General features: G+C 44.2%; 1 protein-coding gene across 1 annotated transcript in view; it reads left to right on the top strand.

Moving 5' to 3' along the window:
• GEN1 (GEN1 structure-specific endonuclease) overlaps positions 1 to 4,341 on the top strand; it is a 191,430-nt gene extending 187,089 nt beyond the window's left edge. Inside the window, exon 14 of the mRNA XM_085610642.1 lies at positions 1,648 to 4,341. Coding sequence (XP_085466768.1) covers positions 1,648 to 3,389 — 1,742 coding nt within the window. The 3' untranslated portion in view covers positions 3,390 to 4,341. The remainder of the gene's footprint in view (positions 1 to 1,647) is intronic.
• The last annotated feature ends 17,714 nt before the right edge of the window (positions 4,342 to 22,055 follow it).

Raw genomic sequence — 22,055 nt, 5'->3', positions numbered from 1 at the left:
TTTGCCGTGAAGGAGACCTTGGAGGGTCGTCTTATGTACTATATAATAAAACGTAGCCAAATTTACTTGGTGAAGCACTTCTTTTTAAACAATTACTAAACAAGCTACTTCCTTGTAAGAAATAAGGGCTCACTATAGAAAAGCTGAAGATGCTCACTTTAAAAAGAAAGCTGGCTGTGTTTGAGGATGTGAAAGATGCTTACCTCCACATACTGTCCCTGCAGGAACAACACAGTACCCCAATCCTTTTATTATGAAAAAGCAGTACTGCTAATTTGGGACTCTTGTATTTTGTCTCAGGGTTGCCTCCTGGGCCATTACCAAGATTCTGAACATGGTGGATGCATTTATGGGGCGCGAGGCTCTAACCCAGAGAAGGCAGCATCTAAACCTCTAATGCACTGGGGGTGTAGCTTGTGCCCTGCATATCACATGCTAGGCAGAAGCTCCGGTCGGACTGATTGCTTCCTACCCCTGTACTCAGGGGCCAATGCAGTCTCTGCCCCTTTCCATCTGCACCTTACTTTTGAGTTCAAGTACAGAATGGGGTGAGAGGGCTTAAATGTAAATACAAGTAACTGTGTATGAAGGGGAATCTTGAACCTTTATCATAGCACAATTCCTTTTATATGACCCGCTCCCTATCACCACTGTATGCATATGTATTACGTGGGTAGATAGTGAGAAAAGGAGCTGAGAAAGGAGAATCTGAGAGCATATACAATTTTTAGGACTAGCATTGAGCTAGCTTTAGCCCTCTTGCAATAAAACAAGTCATTCATATATATACTCATCCAACTAGGGGATTTAGGTCAGCCCACTTCATCCATGATTCAGCTGCCGGTCTTCCACATTTTCCTTCAGCCAACCACAGCATAGAGTATGGGGTGCGGGTCAGCCCACTTCAGCCATTGGCTATCCTGACTGTGAGTGACAGCATTTTCTTGATCACGTGTCCTGTAAAATGCACTTCAGTGCGATGGTTGATGGGCCGTTTTCTTTGCCAGTGCTGTTTTTTTTTTTTTTTTGCATTCTTTTTCCTTTTTCTTTAGTCATCCTGGGTGATTTAGCTATATCTTCAGGTTACAGTAATTCAAACAATATAGCACCTTACCTTTTCTTACAATATGAAACGCATTTTTTTGTGATGTGAGTTAAACAAAAAAGGTGATGATTTGCAAGAAAATGATCACCACATATTGGGAGTATCATGTTTTCTTCATTATTGTGGCACATTCTTGCAAAAACCTTTTTTTTAAGTAACCATTGCACATGGTTGCCAAAGCCAGACCATTTGGCTTTGCCAATGTTTGTCGTCTTCTGCTGTGAAAGATGCTTCTAGACAAGCATGGAAGGGAAGGGCTATTGAATTTAGTCTGTAAGGATCATTGCGCTGAACAACTCGTACTTAATCACTATTATATGGACCAAAATAATACATTTAATAACAATCACCAGTAAATGACCGGTCCAAGCAATTACCCTTATTAGCATGGAAATAAACGTAGTACTATTCCCTCCCTCCACCAGTCAACAGAATTGCAATTTGCCAGTATTTTTGATGTTGCAAGTATTGTACTCATTTGAAAATACAAATATATTTAATGTGCATTTAATTAATCTGTGTGCGTTATGTTTTTATGTTAGGTAAGAAAAATAAAACCAAAGACAAAGGAGTGTCTGATCCAGATGATATTGCTGAACTCATTTCGCATATGAATTTGGACCCTAAGAGCCAAACCTTTCTAAGTTGGGATTCAGAATCCAGTTTGAGGGCACTGCCGAAAGAGTTTTCCAATGCAGAGACTGAAGCAAGTCCTCTTCCCAACAGTTTAGAGCTACGAAATGATTCTCCGGCTTCAGACATACCTCACTTTAAAACAGACTCTGCTTCTGAACTGTTTCTGCCAGACACGGACTTGTGCACCTCTGATCCACTTTTGACGGTTACCACGGCAAGGCAAATTCATGCACACGTCAAGTGTTTGGCATCACCAACCAAATCTGTTTATTGTGGTCTTGAAACGCCATCACCAAGTGTCTCCTCTGTGATTTCCGAGCTGCAATTGAGTAACATTGATTGGGATACAGAAGTGTTTGTTCCAGATGCTGACGTAGGCACATCACATTTGCTTAAAACAGTGAAATCTGCAAAGCAAATTTGTCATTCCGACAACCTTTCGGCATCGCCTGCCCATGTCACCAAACTGTGTCTTAAAGCCCCATCGCCGAATGTTACGTCTGTTATTTCCGAGCTCCAGCTGAGTAGCATTGATTGGGAAGCATCCTCCTTTTGTAGCTCTCCACAACAAGAAGCTCCTCCCAGGCCTGTTTCCAAAAATGTGGTTGATAAGAAAGCGGCTCCTACTTGTGGTAATTCTACAAGTCAACCTCACGATAAGGCAATTAAGAGCAACACAGAAAATACCATTGCTCTCTCCGTTCATCAGGCACCAGCAGACAAGAATGGTGGCACATGTGTCTCTAGTGATGGCTTTGTGGTGAGGCAACCTCTCGAAGAGCGAATCCTTTTGAAGAATGGTTGCCAACTGACTTGTCCACAACCCAAAAAGCAACGGGATTTGAATGCAGGTTGCCCAAAGCCATTGTCTCTCGCTGAATGCAAAAAGCAAGCCTCCAATTCTTGGAGTGGAAACATGTCTGTTCTTCATTCACTACGCCCAGGGCAGGCACCAACACTGCCACCAGCTAAGCCCTGCCAGAGATCTCTGTCCCAAAGCCAAGCAGGGGACCTATCAAAGTTGACAACTGCTGCTCAAATCTTGGGGAACAAGACAAAGTCAAATATGTTAAAGCCGAGTGTTCGGAGGATTGAGGCAATAAATGCAAGAAAAGTATTGGGAAGCAGATCATTAAAGATGTCTGCAGTGCAGGTGAAAGAGGTGACTGCTGTGGATGCAGTTCCAAAAATATGCACAAAGAATGACCTGGATAGCATGCCTAAGAAGAGTGTCTGCCGCAGTCCTCCGCGTTCATCCAGCGAAGACAGCGAGATCGGGGATATAGGCATCAAGAAGCAGAACTTCAACGTGAGGGGGCACCGTGAAAACTATGGTCCTGTCCCACTACTGTTGACAGATAACTATGCAGAAAGGTTGGCCCTCCGCATTGCAAGGATGAAAATAGGTGATGGCAAAACAGAAAGACCAGGTTTGCAGGGTTCCAGAAACCATTTTGTCTTTGACAATGCATCTGTATTATCTATTACAAATGCTTCAGTTACCACTGCTGAGAACCCGCTCCAGAGAGCTCCCCTCAAGGAACTGCAGACATCCCCAGGACCCCAGAGTGCTGACAAGTCACTAATTTCCGATAGCCCCCTCCCTTTGTGTGAGAGAATAAAGATGAGACTTCTGCAGAATACTTGAAATATTGCAAAATGTAGTGCTCCAGAATGGGTTCTGTAGTGTTCTAGCTTTTCAACTCACTCTTCTGTGAAGTCTTCTATGTCTATACACAATGCACATTGATATCAGCAACAACCTCCAAGTGACTTCGAGTCATCTGGTATTGTATATGGCTTGCATTGACAGAAGGCATTGTATACCTTGGCTTCTAGCATGTTTTGTATCCAAAACAAGCCCTGGACAACTGTGGTTCAGCTCTAACCGTGCAGCTTAGTCCAGAGATGAGAGACGGCGACACGTGTTTCGCTGTTGAAGAGAAACTATTTCCAGGGCTCTGATATGCAGATAAAGTGCTGTTAAAAATCTTTCTGTTTGTCACTGCGCTGGTGCTGTCTACCAGGGTGATAGGAGGCACCTGTAATACCCACACAAACAATTTCTCCAAAAGACTCTCTGATGGTGGAGATCTCAACATATGGCTCAAGAACATTTGTGTAATAAGTTGCACTATATCTATAGCCTTGTCATCCTAGTGTGTGTTACTAAGGCAACAACTAGGACTTAGCATTCTAGTAACACAAAGGGCATATGATTGTCTAATGGCAGCTAATTTGTGAAATTGTGGGTAATGTGCTCTTTTCCGTGTTATATCTGTGGTGCAGTCATCATGATGTGCAGGTCCAGAATGAGTGAGGTGAGCCTCACTGAGGCGACCTACGATTTGCGAATCGTTTTGCAATTATTAAAATAACAGTTTTTGTATAGATACAAAGGAGTATTTTTTATGTGATTGGCTGTATTTTGAGTCCCTTGTGTCTCCTTATTGAACATGTGTGTATTATTTAAACACTTTTTCCTACTTTGTACTTAATGAATTATCAGTATATTTTTATAAATAAGAATTCCTGTTGGACAAAAACCTAAACATTTCACTGTAATAAAATTATGATTGTCATTTTATTTAAAAAAAAAAGGCTATGCAACAGATTTTAATTGTTTTAAGTTACTTATTTATGCAAAACTGTAGCTATGTGAAAGACAGCTGAATGTTTATACTATGAAAAATTGAGAAGAGACTTATTGTGGCAACACAGGAGGGAGATGCCAAAAGGCATAAAACTACAGGTAACCTTCAAATGGCATTTCATGAACTGTTGTTGGGTAAGGAACTTAATTCTCCTACACTTTTTGTGATACTACCATCAGTAGGCAAAATGTAATTTCTCTACCTGATAAAAGTAATGGCTATAGTCTAAACTGTTACAACATATTAACTGCAAAACATGTTTTGCTTTGATCTGACTTGTGGTGAGTACATTACTAGTTAGCTGATGAGCACTGGGAAAAGTAGATTAATCCCCTTATCAGTTAATTAAGCTTTACTGGGAGGCTTAAGATCGAATGAGGAAGAGAAAAAAAGCAGAGAGACAAAAGAACAGCAGAATGATAAAATCATCAAGCTCAGTGCAAAACAACCTCTCTTATCATCCCACGGCTTGTTCCCGGAGAATCAGTGGCAATATATTACTGATCCATCTGATTCACCCCGACTCAAAGTTATCTAGGATTAGAAAATCTCTACTTTTAGTGGCTCCTCGTCCTCAACATCATAGAGGAAATGTGTGTTTGCTTCCACATCTATGACGGTGAACTGTTTACCTTTGTGCATCTTCTTTAGTCTCACTGGATAGGTGATGAAGATCTGAATATTCAAATATTTCACTTCTTTTTTGTGGACAGCAGGGATTTTTCCACATCGGTATCAAAATTGGGGCTTGGATCTGGAAAAAGAAGTATATGGTGGTCTAGGAAAAAAACCCATACTTTTTCTAATCACGATAATTAGCATCCTAGCCCCCTTCCACCCTCTGCAGAACTCAAAACAATCATTGCGTATCCCCAATGTCTTCACACCGTTGCTGAGAAGTCTCGTCACCATCAGCGAGAGATGTCCCTTACCCTGTGCGCATGGAAAAGGCTGAGCATTCGTCCATCTCATGCAGTTCAGTGTCACTTTGTATATTTCATTTCTTATTTCACAATGCTTACATATGATATTCTGACTCACTATGACCACTAAAGTCTTGTTGCATTTTTATTGTGTAACCTGTAAAGCCCTGGATACTGCGACATGCTCTTCCATTACTGACTGCTTGTTGCTACAAATTTGTGTGTACATTTTCCCATTCTAAATCTTTATCCTTACAGTACAGCACATGAACGCCTTTTCAAATGGAGTGAAAGAGCTCTTGTCAGTGTTGTTTTCATGATGCACTAGAAGGTTGTGGTGTTTTTGTTGTGAATCAGCACTACCAGGTTTCAGCACTGTTGGGAACACTTTAAGCACCAAGAAGAAAGTTTTAAAATGGTTTATCTTATATTTCCATGGCAGAAAACAATATATTAGGATGGATTCATCAAAATTTCCTACAATCCTTATCTTATCTGGAGTTCCAAAGGGTTCTGTCCTCATCTCCAAAGTTAGCCTTCTCATAGAGCCATTGGAAGTACTCCTTAGACAAAAGGACATTTCTATCGCCAATGTGCATATGACACCCAAATATGTTATGTTGTCATTAAACATTAATTCTCCTTGCACCTCATTCAAACCTAACTATCTTCAGTATACCTTAAACTCATCTTAACAAAAACTGAGTTTGTCCTTATAAAGGAGGAATTCACAAAGCTGCCATCCAGGAATGGCTGAACAACTCCCTAGTCCACCTCTCATCCTCTGCCAATCTGTGGACGTTCCCATGGATTCCTCATTATCTTTCAAGGATCACATGAAGAATAAAATGCAAATAGCATGGTTCCAGCTTACATTACTGCATAAAATTAAGCCAGTACTCCTAGCTATGAACTACCGAACCACAGTTCAAGCCCTTATACTGCCACACATTACTGGAGGTAAAGCTTGTCTTGCTGGTCACTCTAAGTCCTCATTAACACCAGCTAAATTGTGTTTCATCCAGCAGCTCAATTAATTACTAACCAAAGCAAGTTTCACACATTTCCCCAGCTTGAAAGATATGTATGGTCTCGTTCTCGTTGCCAAAACTTTTCAGTGTATGTTGAAGTTATTCCTGTGTTTCTACACGATTTTAGAGCTACTTCTATGTTTCTTCAGGATGGTTATGAGGAAGTCTATTTAGTATAGCCATCTGCTGCTCTGAACAGCTGCTAGTACCTGAGTCACAGTCTGTTTTTGCAAAGATCCAAGGTAGGGCAAGCCCTCCACCTGTTTTCTTCACAAAGAAATAAGGGGAGTAATAGCCTTCTCTCTTGCTGGTGTTAGGGTTGGCTCAATAGCTCCTAAAATGAGAACCCTTGCTACCTTCTGCAGGAGCTCTTGGGAAGCTATTTAGGGCAGAGTCCGCTTGGATGACATTGGTTGAGCAGCTGTAGAGCATACGTAATCTTTACTACAGACCGGACCTATGGTGGTCTCGGTTCAGAAGAGGTAGAGGAGGGTAACTTTTAAGAAGGTGCAGAGGAGGATGGCTGATGCACAGGCATGCTGTTGTCTTCTCAGAGACCAGGGAGCAGGTTGTTCTTCCCACAGAAGTATGTGCACTTTGCCTACCTTCTCCTTGAGTAAAAGGAGTCCCTGACCAAGGTCTTTGCAAGAAAGAACATCTTTGCCTTAAAAGACTGGTGGCCTTTCACTGGTTGTTAAAGAAGAGGGGTCTGGTGGTATAACTTGGATGGCGATTTGGCCATGACCTTGCTCATCTTAAACTGCTTAAGGACCTTATCCGTTAAGAGATTAGAGGTTTTACAGTGTTTCCAGCTCTAGATCAAAACACTTGAACCTCAGCTCCTAATATATGGGCAGATTGCTCAAATATATAGCCTGATTTTACTTCAAGGTTCTGGTAGCTTTGCCATTGAGGTCCATCAACATCAGCAGCTTCTGTACTGCAGCCTCTTGGTCCTGGGTGTGTAGACCTGGTGTTCTAATAAAACTCTTTTAGGAGTTGGAAAGCATAGTTGGGAATGGTGGGATTTGTGTTGACATACAGTATGAAGAGTCCACTATAATGGTACATTTTTTCTCATACGTCACCACACACTTGTCCTTGTCCCGCTGAGAGTATATTGGTTTGCCCTTCTGAGAAGCTCCGATAGCCACTATAAACTGAGTGGGTGGATTGACACGATTTGCTCCATGTATTCTCATGCCCGCTACTAAGATGCCTACCTGTGGGGCTTTCCAGTGTTCAACTAAACGTCCTGGCCTTCTCCTATAGCCATATACTGGTTTACAGCTTCCTTGAATATGTTCTGGAATTGACTTACATTTTAGACCTATGTCGGGTTTTGTGGCAGCTGTACATGCTTTTCCCACCAAAGCCTCATTCCTAGTAGTCCCTGCTTCGGCTCCAACTTTGCAGGCCAAAGATGATTGGAGGAATCGGCACACCCGTGGCTTGCAGATAACTTGATCACACCTGGTAACTTGATCACACCTGAGGCATGTGATCGCTGTGAGCTCGTTTAAGCCTCTGATTTCGCTAGTGCAGCCTTGATCTTTGTAACAGTTTGTGTCCCGAGTTCCTGATTCCTGAGCTATTGCTAATCCTTCTTTGCCAAGTTTCCCAATTCTAGAACTATAGAAAAATCCTTATACCTTGAATTAGCACTGTCCTGCTGTTCATCTTTGTTTTCTTGTTTCCCGGGCTAGCACCCTTAGCATATCCTTGTTTCTTGGACCCCACATTCCCTTTATTATTATTGTTTTTGTATGTATGTCTTGCATGCCTTGTATGTTGGTTATTCTATATCCTGAGTTGCCTCTTGAATGCCTGTTCCTTCTGCTCTTTGACTTTCTTGTTACCATGTGCAGAGCTTCCACATTGGACCACTTTTCTTATCTGACTACCTGTGTGATATTGGGCAACTCTATTAACCGTGTTCTTGGGGCAAATCTATCATCAGTATTCTCTTCGTCTACCTTTCTACCAGTCATTGCCAGACCCTTTACACAGATTCTCAGATAGAAAGAGTGGACTGTGCTTGGCAGGCTCAGCGAAATGCTTATTCCAAATCTCCTGTGACTGCGCGAGGAGCACCGGAAGCTGCTGCGGTAACTAAGTCATAGAAGCCTTCTGTTTATGGCAAGCTTACCAGGAGCAGGCCCTCGTATTCTTGGCTATAGGTCTGCATGTCAGTGTCCAGATTGGTGCCTGGTTCATCCAGGTAAATCTTATTGTGGGTAGGTGGCCTTGGAACAGCGAATTCCTCACTCTTCTAAGAATCACCAATTGCAGTTTGGATCAACGTTGAGGCTAGCACCTGGATTTTATGTGAATGTGCAAACGCAGTGAGGGAGAATAATGCTTTGCGCTGCTCCTCTTGCTTCCGTAGCTGCACTAAGACCAATATGATTTTTTTTCTATTGAAAAATTCTTCATCTGCATAACATTAGTACATTTGAATCGTCATGCGCCTTGAAGCAGCACGTACAGCTAAAACATCTGCACAGACAAAGCCTCACAAAATTCACAAACGGTCTCAACTGTCTCATACCCTCTTCCCCCCCCCCCTCCCCCACCCTTCATGAGAAGACCACCCTGATCTTCACAGGGAGAAACAAGAGCTGCACTTGGACCTGATCCAGAAAATCCACAAGGATCTTTCCAGCCATCAACTTCACATCCAGGGGTTTGAGGACAGTGTCAAGAAGAGTATGGAAATGCAATTTGCAACAGGCTACAATGGGCACCAGAAGTGGTTTGGGAACATGAGAAACTGTTTCAGGTTCAGAAGATCAGACATGTCAAACCTGTCTGCCATGGAGTCTACAAACCATGAGTGAGCAAGAGACACGGCAGAATATTTCTGATAGAGGCTTCTAACAACAGATTTCTCACCTTTTGAATATTTCCCCAGGTGTCAGACGGGATTCAGAAACTTTTGACCAATACCTATGCACATTGGTAGGTAGTGCCATGTGACTCTGCACTGACGCCCTTCCGCACCAGAAATGATGTGCACGGCCTATATAGGTGACATTCCCATGCACTGACCTCCGTTCCTTTCTATCCGTGCCACCATAGCTGCCAGATCTGCTCTTCAGCCTCACCCCTCCTCCACCTGTAACCATCATGGCACAAACACCTGACTCGCACCGGGCAGCTTATGGGTGCGAAAAGGAAGGACCCATGATCTTGAGAGCACAGGTCGCTGCGCAAGACCCAGCGAGAACCCGAAAAAGAATTAAATAGGTGGTCCCAGGGCTTTATGTGGGCCGGGCCCTACCGGTACTCCGCACCGGCAGTTCTAAAATGTAGGTGCTAAGACGGGTCTCTATCGTGCTTTCCATTTTTCCCCCTCATTCTCAAGGTGGAAAAAAAAATCTCAACTCTGCAGCTGTACCACCCATCACTGCCTTTGATGTAACTCATTTTCAATGTTGTATACAACGAAGCAGTAGTTGTTGCTTATTTATCTTTTGCAACTAACAACCATTGACCAAGCCAATAGTCCTGGCTTGTTGTAGGTGTAATGTTACTTGTATTTTATATCTGGATGCAATGACAAAAGCAGCAAAATACCAGTGGGGCGGCACACTATGTATGCTTATCAAGGATGTTTAGCTTACATGTTTAGGCCACGCCCTAAATTACATTGGCCATGCCCCTTTGAGAGCCGAAGAAAACTGTTTGGATGCTTCAGAACATTGATGCAGATGTTTGTCTGTTTTAATTTATAATTTTTGTAGTGTAAACAATGCTAAATACAAGATTTAAGGTACATGTATTACAGAGAAGTGCAAGCAACACCATAAATAACACTGCATGTAGAATAAAAACAAACCATATCAGCAAGTACCTAATGACAATATATACAAACTGTAGTTAGTAAAGCAAAAGAAAAAGTGCAAATACTTTCAAAGTGCAAAATAAAGCAATCACCAGTCCAGCAATATACAAAAATCAAGCATGTTTTGTAAAACAATCCAACTTTCTTCTTGCATCAAGGTGAAAATACTTTCAAAGTGCATGGTAAAAACAAGTCCAGCAGCTTTCCTCACAAGGACTGACCTGAACCACCAGACTGGGCCTTACTTCATAACAAACAGAGGCCTCAGACCTCAGTGTGTCATCAATGGCGGTATTTACAACTTACTAAGAGTATAGACACGCCTGCTAAATTACAGATTCACCATTGCCTCCAAATGGCTCTATCGTCACGTGTGACACCGCTAGCCAGGCTTGGATTTTAAGGCAACAGCGCCTTTCATTCTGGGAGTTGTGCTGTGACCATCTAAGTAAGGGGTTACACATTCCAGTATGCAAAGTGTTGTTGGATAAAAGCTACGAATGGACACGACATGGTGCCAATGCCACTTGGCAGCTATGTTTTATACAAGAACAAGGGGATGTTTAATTTCCTCAACACAAGCTGCAGAAGTCTGCCGTCAACTAGCAAACACGTTGTGCGGAGAACCCAGAAACGTGCTGTGTTTAGGCCCCGTGTTTGGACCCGAGGTGTCATTCTCTAAGAGACCCAGTGGTAAAAGCCCACAGTTGTCTCTGATGCATGTTAGTGCCAGGCAGTGGTCGAAGTGGAGGGAAAAAAGTAGGGGAACTGTGGGAGAAGAATCAGAGGGCAGGAATAACCAATGGATTGGGTCAGTGGGCGGAGTGAGAGGTGTGGCAGAAAGAGCAAAATATACCAATTTTTAGTATTCGTTTCCCATTTCGGTTACAGCTTATTACATTTTTTAATTTAACCAATAGATACACATGTTTATTTAAGGTTCAATATGTGTTATTTACATTAAAATACATTCACAAAGTGGGATACGTTTCCAATCACAGAATGTCCCAAATATCCTTAAAAGTGGAATCGCAATCCATTTGTCTCCCAGCCATGGAGTTTCTGTCATCAGCACTTCTCCTCCCTTTTTCCACAAGAGCAGTTCAAACATGAATGGCAAAATATCCTAGTTTGCAAATGTTTTCCACATAACTATGGCTTTGCCATATTTGCCACATAATACATCATCAATCAAACATTTGTAGAGCGCACTACATACCCGTGAGGGTCTCAAGGCGCTGGGGAGGGGGGGGCACTACTGATCGAACAGCCAGGTCTTGAGTAGCCTCCTGAAGGTCAGCAGGTCTTGGGTCTCTCGTAGGCTCAGTGGGAGGGTGTTCCAGGTCTTGGTTGCGAGATGGGAGAAGGATCTCCCGCCGGTGGTTGTTCTTTGGATGCACGGGGCAGTGGCGAGTGCGAGATCGGCGGAGCAGAGCTGGCGGTTGGGGATGTAGAAGGAAAGTCGTCTGTTGAGGTAGGCTGGTCTGGTCTTGTGGAGTGCCTTGTGTGCATGGATGAGGAGTTTGAAGGATATCCTCTTGTTGACGGGCAGCCAGTGCAGGTTTCTCAGGTGGGGGGTGATGTGGCTGTGGCGTGGTATGTCGAGGATCAGTCGTGCCGAGGCGTTTTGGATGCTTTGCAGTCGTTTGATGAGCTTGGTCGGGGCTCCCGCGTAGAGGGTGTTTCCGTAGTCGAGTCTGCTGCTGACGAGGGCCTGGGTGACTTCTTCTTGTATCTGTCGGGATCCACCTGTAAATCTTGCAGAGCATGCGGAGGGTGTTGAAGCAGGAGGAGGAGACAGCGTTGACTTGCTTGGTCATGGAGAGCGTTGAGTCGAGGATGATTCCCAGGTTGCGTGCATGGTCAGTGGGTGTCGGGGCTGCCCCCAGTGCCGTCGGCCACCAGGAGTCGTCCCAGGCTGAAGGGTTGGAGCCGAGGATGAGGACCTCCGTTTTGTCCATGTTCAGCTTCAGTCGTCTGATCTTCATCCAGTCGGCGACGGCCTTCATTCCTTCATGGAGGTTGGCTTTGGCGGTGATGGGGTCCTTGGTGAGCGAGAGGATCAGTTGAGTGTCGTTGGCGTAGGAGATTATGTTGAGGTCGTGCTGTCGGGCAACGTGTGCGAGCGAGGCCATGTAAATGTTGAACAGTTTCGGGCTGAGGGAGGATCCCTGGGGTACGCCACTGATGATCTCGGAGGCTTCGGATCGGAATGGGGGAGGCGGACACTCTGGGTTCTGCCGGAGAGAAAGGAGGTGGTCCATTCCAGGGCTTTGTCTCGGATCCCTACGGCGTGGAAGCGTGCGCTTATGTGCGGTGGCAGACGGTTTCAAAGGCGGAGGAGAGGCCCAGGAGGATGAGGGCTGCGGTCTCACCGCTGTCCAGCAGGGTTCTGATGTCGTCGGTGGCGACGATGAGGGCGGTCTCGGTGCTGTGGTTGCTGCGGAACCCTGACTGGGAAGGGTCCAGGATTCTGTTTTCTTTTAGGTATCGGGTTAGCTGTCTGTTGACAATCTTCTCGATGACCTTGGCCGGGAACGGGAATCTGACGATTTCAACTAATAATTCGTATAGCTCAAACACATCAAAAGTTACTAAAAAATGTGACTTGTGCTGCTGTGAAGTGGAGGGCCCTTTGCAAAGGTTGACTAGTCACCTTTCTCATTGCTGCAGTTGTATATTCCACTAGTACTAATAAGGAAAAATCTTTGCAGAGACTGTTAGCATGTGTAACAATTTCAAAATAATAAAGTATCAGAAAATTTACAGCACCACTAATACCAGTGTAGGGTGTCAGAGCACTTTACATCACACATATTACACAGAAACAATCATTCATTGTGTGTAAATCACTTTGTAGGAAATGTTACATAAGACAAAGGACTACAAGGTGTAGGAGTCACATGACAACCATACTAGTAGGCAGCATAGTTGAATAGTGATTGGTCTGCAGAAACACAAACTCAGAATTAAAAACATAATACCATGGTTTGGGGGTTCTCTTTAATAATCAGAATTTATTTCTACCCAAATGAACCCTTTTTTTGTAACATTAGGATAATCGAAGACTGGGGAAAAAAACATAACGCTCTAATTTATACCTTGGAGTTTGCATGTAGCTCTTACATAACAGTTAATAGCTCACTGTTCTATGTTAGGATTTTAACTTATTAACTGCAAGTAACAATAGGGTCTCTCTGACAAAAGCAGTAACCCACTGACCTATTCACATTATGTGCACTTTGTTATCTGCATGGCACATGTTCTTAGCAGCATGCACATTACACCTCTGTCATTCCTTTTTATGAGTCAAACCTTCCACTAGACAAAACACCATCTCTCTCTACTAAGAACATTAATCACTGGAGTTATCAAGACATTTTTATTGTTGCCCAAAAATATTGGTGGCCAGGAAGGAGGCAGCAAGTGCTTTTAAAACCATATTATACTTACAAACACGACGCCCCCACCTGAAGTTAGCGCCCGGTGCGGTCGCACTGCCCTAGAGCCACCATGCTCAAGGGTCCTGTGACCTCAGTGACAGAGTCACTGCCACTCTATGGTGTGCTGCTTCATAGGTCTGTCTCCAAGACTGGAGGTAAACTTCATGGATAGTGGTGGACAGGCCTTCAAGGTTAATCCACACTTGCCACCGCTAGGATCCACCTGCTGGTGCTAAGACACCAGGGCTTTTAAGATCTTGCGGCGCCTTCTAAGGTGTAGCACAGGAATGTGCTCCCTCAGGAGAGTGGTCTGGGAGCCTGGTCATTAAGGCTGAGCCTGGTTCACCAGTTCCACTTCAGCAGCTCTGACCATAGCGCCACATCCTCTCCCCCACTGAACACCATACTGCCCCACTTAGAGAAACTTGCACTGCACTGACCCGCTATAAACACCTGGATGTGACTCAATTCTAATTACGCACTAGACAAGAGCAATATGCTGCCTAAAAAAAATTAACAACATCCTAGAAAAAGCAAACACTCATAGGGAATGCAAGATTAAGTAAAGCATGTGAAATGTAAGCAGGAACAACATGGTTACCTTTTTCCTTTTACACTCATTATTCTGAAATTATTAAGTGCTTTTGCACGAAAAGGTAAGGCCATGACTACTGGGCCCGGAAGGGACCCGTTTCAGTGCCCATCGCTTATATCCTTTCAGAAACATCAGCAGTATGGTTTAAAAAGACCACATTCGTAAACACACAGTCGCTGTACACGTTTTGTTTTCCAATTCACCCATCAAGCAGATATTTCAGTACCTCCAGGCTAGGTGCACTTTCCCACACAGGGAAAACAATGTTGCTCAAAAAGAGAGGAGAAAACAAAAGTATCACTTCACTGGCAAACACTGTAAAGTGGCGCTAAATGTGTTTAGGTGTAAATAAATCAATCTGGCCACCTTGCAACCACTCTGTCTTGCTTTAATTAGTTATTTATTTTTCACATTTGGAATGTTTTATTTCTCTCCACCCCAAGGCTGCACTTGTGTCAGAAAAAGACAACGTTTCCAGCAAAAATGTTTTTCTTTTTTGGATCCATTTCCCAGGGGAGCAAATAAAGGAAAGGAGGAAAGAGAGGGTAATACCGGTTTCTTGAAGTCTCGGTTTTCACTTACTAGCGAGAGAAAAAGAGAGGGAAGACTCGGAGGCTTAGAGACCGTCGCCGTGGCATGCGCACAGTTTAATATATGGGGATTAAGAGGATTGCTTGCAGGCGCAGCCATCTCCCTTGTTGCAGGGATTCTGCTTATGCACAGAACTATGCGCAGGAAACCAGGACCTCAGAGAATTGTGGTGTACCAGAAACTCCCCTCAGAACCAAGAACCCCTATCCGACTAGCTTAGTGTCCCATTCGTTATCCGAGATTTAGCTCGGCGGTCCCAATGTATAGACAACCCAGAACAAGCGACTGAGATACTCTCAGGAGTGGTGGGAATCCGAAATACCCGTTGGTAGCTATATATCAGTCCACAACAGAATAACAAAGACACGGTAAAGTTTAAAGAGTTTATTTTATAAACCTCGCGTCCTAAGGTGCAGTACTTTGGCTAACACAAGCAGACAAATGGTTAAGATCAGCACCATCAGCATTGTTACAATACCATAGAAAATGAAAGGAGCAATCATAATAATAATGACAGTGGAAAGCGACCACCCTCCTTTCTCTAGCAACTAATAAGTTATTATTAGACTAATAGAAGGTCTCTTAGGCTTGCATGGGGGACCCCATACCTTATAGATCAGCTTAGTGGAATCACATTACAGGATCAGCTAGGCTCTCTCCTGCAACAGCTCTTCGTTTCGAATATGTCCGAAAACATGCTACTCTGCAATATTAAAGGACTCGTCTTTCAGGTATTGGCAGCTGTATGTATGTTATGGCTAAGAAGTGGTACGATCAACCTGAACACAACAACCTGCACCGTCTAGTGACCCAGACTCGTTCTTTACACGGTGTACAGACCAAGGTCACTGCTCACTGTTCAGGATGTTAAACAACAGACGGTTCTCATGTGAAGCAAAGTCAAGTCAGCAGTTCTCGAATGAATAACATGTAACAACAGTGTCGCGTGCAAAAGCAGCAGAAGTAGCAAGCTGGCTTTCTAACAGCCGACGAGGTTATGCTAACTTAGCGTTGTACATAGGGAGTGGTTAACCCCTACTACACCCCCCCTTGATTGGACTACAAACCATTAGGGGCGCACTTATCAAGAACGCAGAGTTCAAGTTAGAAAGAACGGAACCAAGGGCATGAGCTATAAGTCCATATAAGGTAAGTGTAAGTTCGAAATGAAAAAAGTCAAAAACAGAAAAATGATGTCGTCAGGGGAAAAAAAAACATGAAAAAATGGGGAAAAATAACATCGATGGATGCACCATGAGTTGACCAAGACAAAGAGTCAATCCATCCAGGTATAGGCACAATAAGTTGCAACAGCCTCCAAGAGGAAATCATTGGAGCGTTCCGCAAAATTATCCGCCATCCAATCCAGCAAGGGAAAGGAACACACGTGTTCACTCACAATTGGAGCTTCCAGCACCACACGAGGACAACAGAAAGGTTCCTCGACATAACTTTGTTCCAGGAAGTCAATCGCAGCCTCTTCGATGGCCCAATTCCCAAGGACTCCATGTGCCGCACCCAAGGCCATAAACCCGACACCAGAACATTCAAACTCATAAGCCGTGAAGGGGCCCATTAGTTGACCAAAATCCGGTACAGGTGACACCGAGTTTGACAGGCATAAATCCAGAGCCCACTGGAATGGACAATCCATGCAGTGAAAGACTGGTTGCACACAAGTAAAGAAGGGAAACCGGAAGGACAATCCATACGCAACACTTAAAGTCGCCAGGGGCAACGTGCCATAGTATTCAAGCATCCGGTTACGCAGATGTAACAGCCGGGGCATGTTGTCTCGGTACGCAAGTTGCGCATCCATTGTGTAGCACGCAAACCAATAGAAGTATTCCAGCTATAAGGGCGAGAAGCAACGGAAGACCTCCGAAGACGCTGGAAAAAATAGAATGAAAAAATGCGGGAATCACACCAAAAATAGTTTGAAAGGAGGTCACGAGGCCGGAGCCCACAAGTTTAAAAAAATGAACTATGCCAGTCGTGGACGAGGCATTAAAGATAGTCTGTATCAATGTTCCAAAATGAAAGGGGAGGTCAGTATTCAAAAGCGCCTGCACCTCTGTGTGGGTGTTTGCCACGTGAAGAAGAAAGGTTTCACGGGATGAAGTCAAAGCGACCTCCCTTTGAGACAAATGAGCCCTTATTCTGCTCATCTGGTTGAACTCTGCGCTCAAGGTTGGAATCGAAGGCCAGATAGAAACATGGAGCCGGCCATGCGGGGGCGGGAAAAGGACATTTTTACAGCAAACAACACGCTGTGAAACAGTGACTATGTATGGTATGCCCTTTAGCATCCCGCAGCAATTCTCATTATTCAAAAGCAAATAACTACCGTTAGCAAGCAGTGTGAATGAAGGGGTTATAACCGGCACCGGTACACCTTTCAGGACGCAAGCCAAATTAGGAGCGTGTACATTGCAAGCACCATGTAATTGTATGTGTCTACACACCACAGAATGATCAGGAGCAGAAGTGCATTCCTCACCCTTCAGATAAACCTCAGTGCCCTCCCGCATGCATCTATATGTGAACGGGAGCGACCAAACTTCGTGCAGGAACGCACTACCAAGTTGTTCATATCTGCCAAGAGCATAATGTTTCATGCACGAACTAAACTTAAAAAGCGGAAAAGGTAAAGTGATCACTCCGTGGATAAGCCACACGGCCGAATTTAACTCAGCAATAGAGAATGGCAATGGTTCTAATTTCTCAATGTGCAGTAATGAATAAGTAGCATCCTTCATAGACATAAACTGTTGTTTTGCAGTTAAATTAAAAGGGAGGAACAAAGAGGAAACATTCATGTAATCCCATGGGACCTTCCCTGCCTTTAACGTTTGCTAAGTCCATGCAAACTGCATAACAGAGCGCAACTGATTCTGGCCATGATACAATACAGACAAATCATCCTGCACAATGTCTACGACAGATGAAACAATATTATCTAAAGTGTAAATTCTAGAAGACAAGGTATTTATACTATTATCAATCACAGCCAATACTTTTTCCATATTGGCCTGGTCAATAGCACGTAATCTGGACGCAGCCTCAATTTGCGACATTTTCCAAACTTCGTTATAAATAGCATATACCCATCTTTTGGACCTGCCTATTGCAGGACCTTTAATAAAATCATTCAGATCAATTTTGTCGTTTAAACGTGACAAATGAAGTTTAACAGATGTTAATGTGGAATGTTGCAGCCACGACTGGCATAACTTACCCACAGAGTAGGTAGTTACAGTGTGTGATGATTCAAAACGAGGATCTACCCTGACTTGAGTGTACCCAGGTGCCAAGGCTAAAAATCGACGTTGACAGGAATCTGAACCAGTTTGCCATACCAACCACCCTTCAGGATTAAACGCTGAAACATTAAAGGTGGTGTTGGAAATGAGGGACTGCAACCTACTAAGGGAAAGATCTGTGTAATTACCCCAGCCGGGATAAGCACCCAGATCCGGGATCGTGGAGGAATTCAATTTTTTAGACGTTGCTAAACCAAAACAGGTTGTCTGAAAAATAGATGAATTCAAAAACAAAATGTGGTTTGGGATAAGACAGGCGCGATGCAAAGCTTCTGTTCCCTGAACCTGCCATGGTTTAGTACCCCAAACCGATTTAAGATCGATAGTAGCTTTCCATAGCTCATAGCCTCCGATAGCCAATTCGTCCATAAAGGACTTGGAATATAATAATTTGGTATGTGTCAACCTAACCTTAGAGGCGGTCTCAGCCGCCACTTTAAAATAAAAGGAGGTCGGTTTAGACACACTAAAATCCGAAAAATATGTGAACTTGTTCACTAATGTGGCAGAACTGCCATGATAAGGGGCCGGACAGGGTTCCCATTGTGTGTAATTAACAAAATTACGAAAGTTATTTGCTCTGTGTAGGAAATGTGTGCCATAATGTTGATAACATAATTGTTCACCATAATTAGCAGCATTTAAATACAAATCTTCCGCATCAAATGCAGCATAATATTTTAGATCAGAAAATAGTGCTTCTATTGCTTGTACATCCCAATCATCAGATCGGATATTCTGTTTAACTACATCACCCATAGAAACACGAAAGACATTAGGCACATTAATCACTTTGGTAGGTCCATGAATTTGAAATTTAACAGCATCCCAAGCGATCCCATCACGCACAGGCCAGGCAGTTATGTTCACAAAAGTCTGGTCCCTTTTCATAATGTGTGATGAGGAATGGGGGGCCAAAGTTCCATCAATTAATCCAATCGTAGATCTTTCAGTCAGGTAGTGTCCATTGATAAGTTTAAAAAACACTACCACAAAGCCAATTGTCATGAACAAAAAAATACATATTAGCACCAGCCAGATGTAAGTCCATGGTGCCACCAAAAAATGTCTCTTTAACCAGGCAAAAAATAAAGAAATTTTGGAAGGGGCAGTGGAAGTCATTGATTCAGTGTCAAAGGAAGAACGTGACTGGTTAATCGCAGTCGAATGTAACAGAGGCAACGGGACACCTGCAGGATAAGCATACTCAGGATCATCAGGCAAACCACCATCAGTAGGCGGCATAGAAGGGGCAGTAACTGCATGCATCTCAACGGCAACCTCAGGCATGATGTTCGAGGGCGGCAGCACCACAGAATTTCGCAGAATGGAAGGGCAAGAAACTGAAGGTGTCATACTATGGAGAATCGGCCACCCGCTGTAGCTTGACATTGTCAATCGAGATGTACCTGTTATCCTTACGACCAGGAAGTGGTGGTAAAATAACTGTACGTGTACCCTGGACTCCAAGCACCGGGACCGGTGCACGATAAGAGGGGCCAAACTCCTTCTTGTTCTCCACCTTCTCACGGACCAGGTCACCAACTCGAGGTAGCCAGCCGACTACCGGAATCTGGAGCTCAGCTTCGCATGTAGAGGGTACGTGTTCCTTTGCTAGAGTGTCTCTGGCTTCTTGAAGATTCTGCAATACAGCACAGTGATCATCTAGGTCAAAAGGCGCGGCAGCCGCCGCCATGTCTAGACCCTCAAAGTCCGAAACAAACATTCGTACTCCAAAGAGCATCATGTATGGGGTCCGCCCACCCAGAGACCTTCTAGGGAGATTATTAAGTGCACGTTGCACGTCATACAAGTGGGTTAGCCAGCTTCGGCCTGTACCTAAAACCCTTACTGTCAAAGATTGCTTTAGGTCACGGTTCATTCGCTCCACAACACTATTGCCCTCAGGCCGGTATGGAGACGAAAATTTGACTTGGACCCCCAAACTTCTCATGGCTTCTTTGTAAGCCCTAGAGGCAAACGCAGGGCCCTGGTCAGAATGAAGGGTACCACATGCAAAACTCCCAATAAAGACACGCAAATCCTTGATGACCGTCCGGGCATCAGTACTCCTTTGCGGCCACACCCACAGAAAACGAGTGCACGAATCCACTGCAACCATGATGTGACTTGTACGCAGTATCAGAGGAAAAAGGACCGCAGTGATCTAAATAAACACACGCAAGTGGTTGATTAGATATATACAGTTGCGTTTCTGTTGGACGCGCGACAGAAGAAGGTTTAATCTGCTGGCAAATGTCACATAAAAGGACATAAGCTCGTGCTTGTTTGTACAAACCGTACCACCAGTAACGTTGCTGCAAGAGAGATACAGTCGTCGAAACGCCGGCATGCGCAGACGCAACACCTTCGTGGGCAGCTGTAATCAGAGATGGTCTGCAGTTCGCGTTGGGAATCAATCTGTCACCAACGTCGTTAATCCTCACTAACGGGACGTTATCAGGACTTAAACGATAATGGTAGCGAGAAGGGAATCCTTTCGGAAAGCCCGTCCCTGTCTCGGACGCAGCAATAGCTGCCAAGATGTCATCATCAATCCTAGTTTTGGATCTTGTAACTGCTGCTACTAAATATGTTGCCACTGCGGTTTTTGCTGCCTCGTCAGCCAAACTGTTACCGACAGCATGGACACCAACGCGTTGGTGACCAAGAGTGTGAATTACATTCACGAGGGGCAAAACTTCTTTAAGTTCAGCCACTCGAACCCAAAGCGTTTTGTGCTTTACTGTGCTATCTTTTGAATCACGAAAGTCATTGTGACTCCAAAAGTGTAGATTCCCGTTATATGATTGAACACAATAGTACGAGTCACTCACTATAAGAGTGGTGACTCGAGGATCAGCAAACTCCAGTGCAAGCACCAGAGCTTTCAGTTCTGCTAACTGCGCGGTACAATCACCCAATGACTGCGTATGCACGACATCAGATTGGAACTCACTGTTCACGAAAGTACCCACCATAATTGCGCAGGCCGCTGAATAGGCGTGCTTTGATCCAGTTGCGGGTTGCGCAGACCCATCAGTGTAGATGACACAATGGTACTCCTCGAGCGGGCGCAAAGTCAGAGGAGCCGGATGAACAAATTCATACTCCAAGAACTCCTGTGTCTGTAATGCCGCGTCAAAGATATATGTGACGTCAGGCGAGGTCAAGGAGGTTGCCCATTGTATCCACCTTGGATGCAAAGCCTTAGAATTTGGTACACTGGCTTTAGTGACCGCCTCAAGGGCAGGGTACGGTGTTACCACCAGCATGTGCTTTCCCTGTGATAGCGCTCACTCTTTCAGGATCGCCATCTGAACTGCTGTCAGTACTTTTTCGACAACGGAGAAGCGCAGCTCAGCCGAAGTGTACAGATGAGATTTGTAGGCAATGGGGACGGTGTCGCCCTCATTGAACGTCAAGTAGGTGAAACCCACTGCACCCGGTACGATTTTAATGACCAGGTTAGTGTGGTTATCACGAGTTTGTAAGAATTTCGAAGCAAGAAGATCAGACTGCAAAGATTGCAATTCAGCAGAATGCTCAGGCAGCCAGCAAGATTTGGTAAAATTAGGTTGTACCAAGGCATAAAGCGACTTGATACGCTGGGCATAATCAGGAATGTAGGTACGACCGAAATTCAGAAAACCCAGCAAAGATTGTAATTTCTTCAGTGTCGTAGGAGTACTAAGGCGTGCGCATTTCTCAAGGAACTGCGGAGCCAAGCCTCTACCCTCATGATTGAGTTCGTACCCCAAGAACAACACTGTGAACTCGGCAATGTGGGACTTCGCAAAGTTGAACTTATATCCGAAGTCAGCAAACATAGTTATTATGTTATCCACGCGAGCAAGGTGTGGAAGCAACTCGTCGTCCGTCAGGTAGATGTCATCTACATACGAAT

This window comes from Triturus cristatus, chromosome 6 (assembly GCF_964204655.1).
Source record: "Triturus cristatus chromosome 6, aTriCri1.1, whole genome shotgun sequence".
Lineage (NCBI taxonomy): Eukaryota > Metazoa > Chordata > Amphibia > Caudata > Salamandridae > Triturus > Triturus cristatus.
The sequence above is the reverse complement of the archived record's forward strand: the minus strand, read 5'-3'. Positions and strand labels throughout refer to the sequence as shown.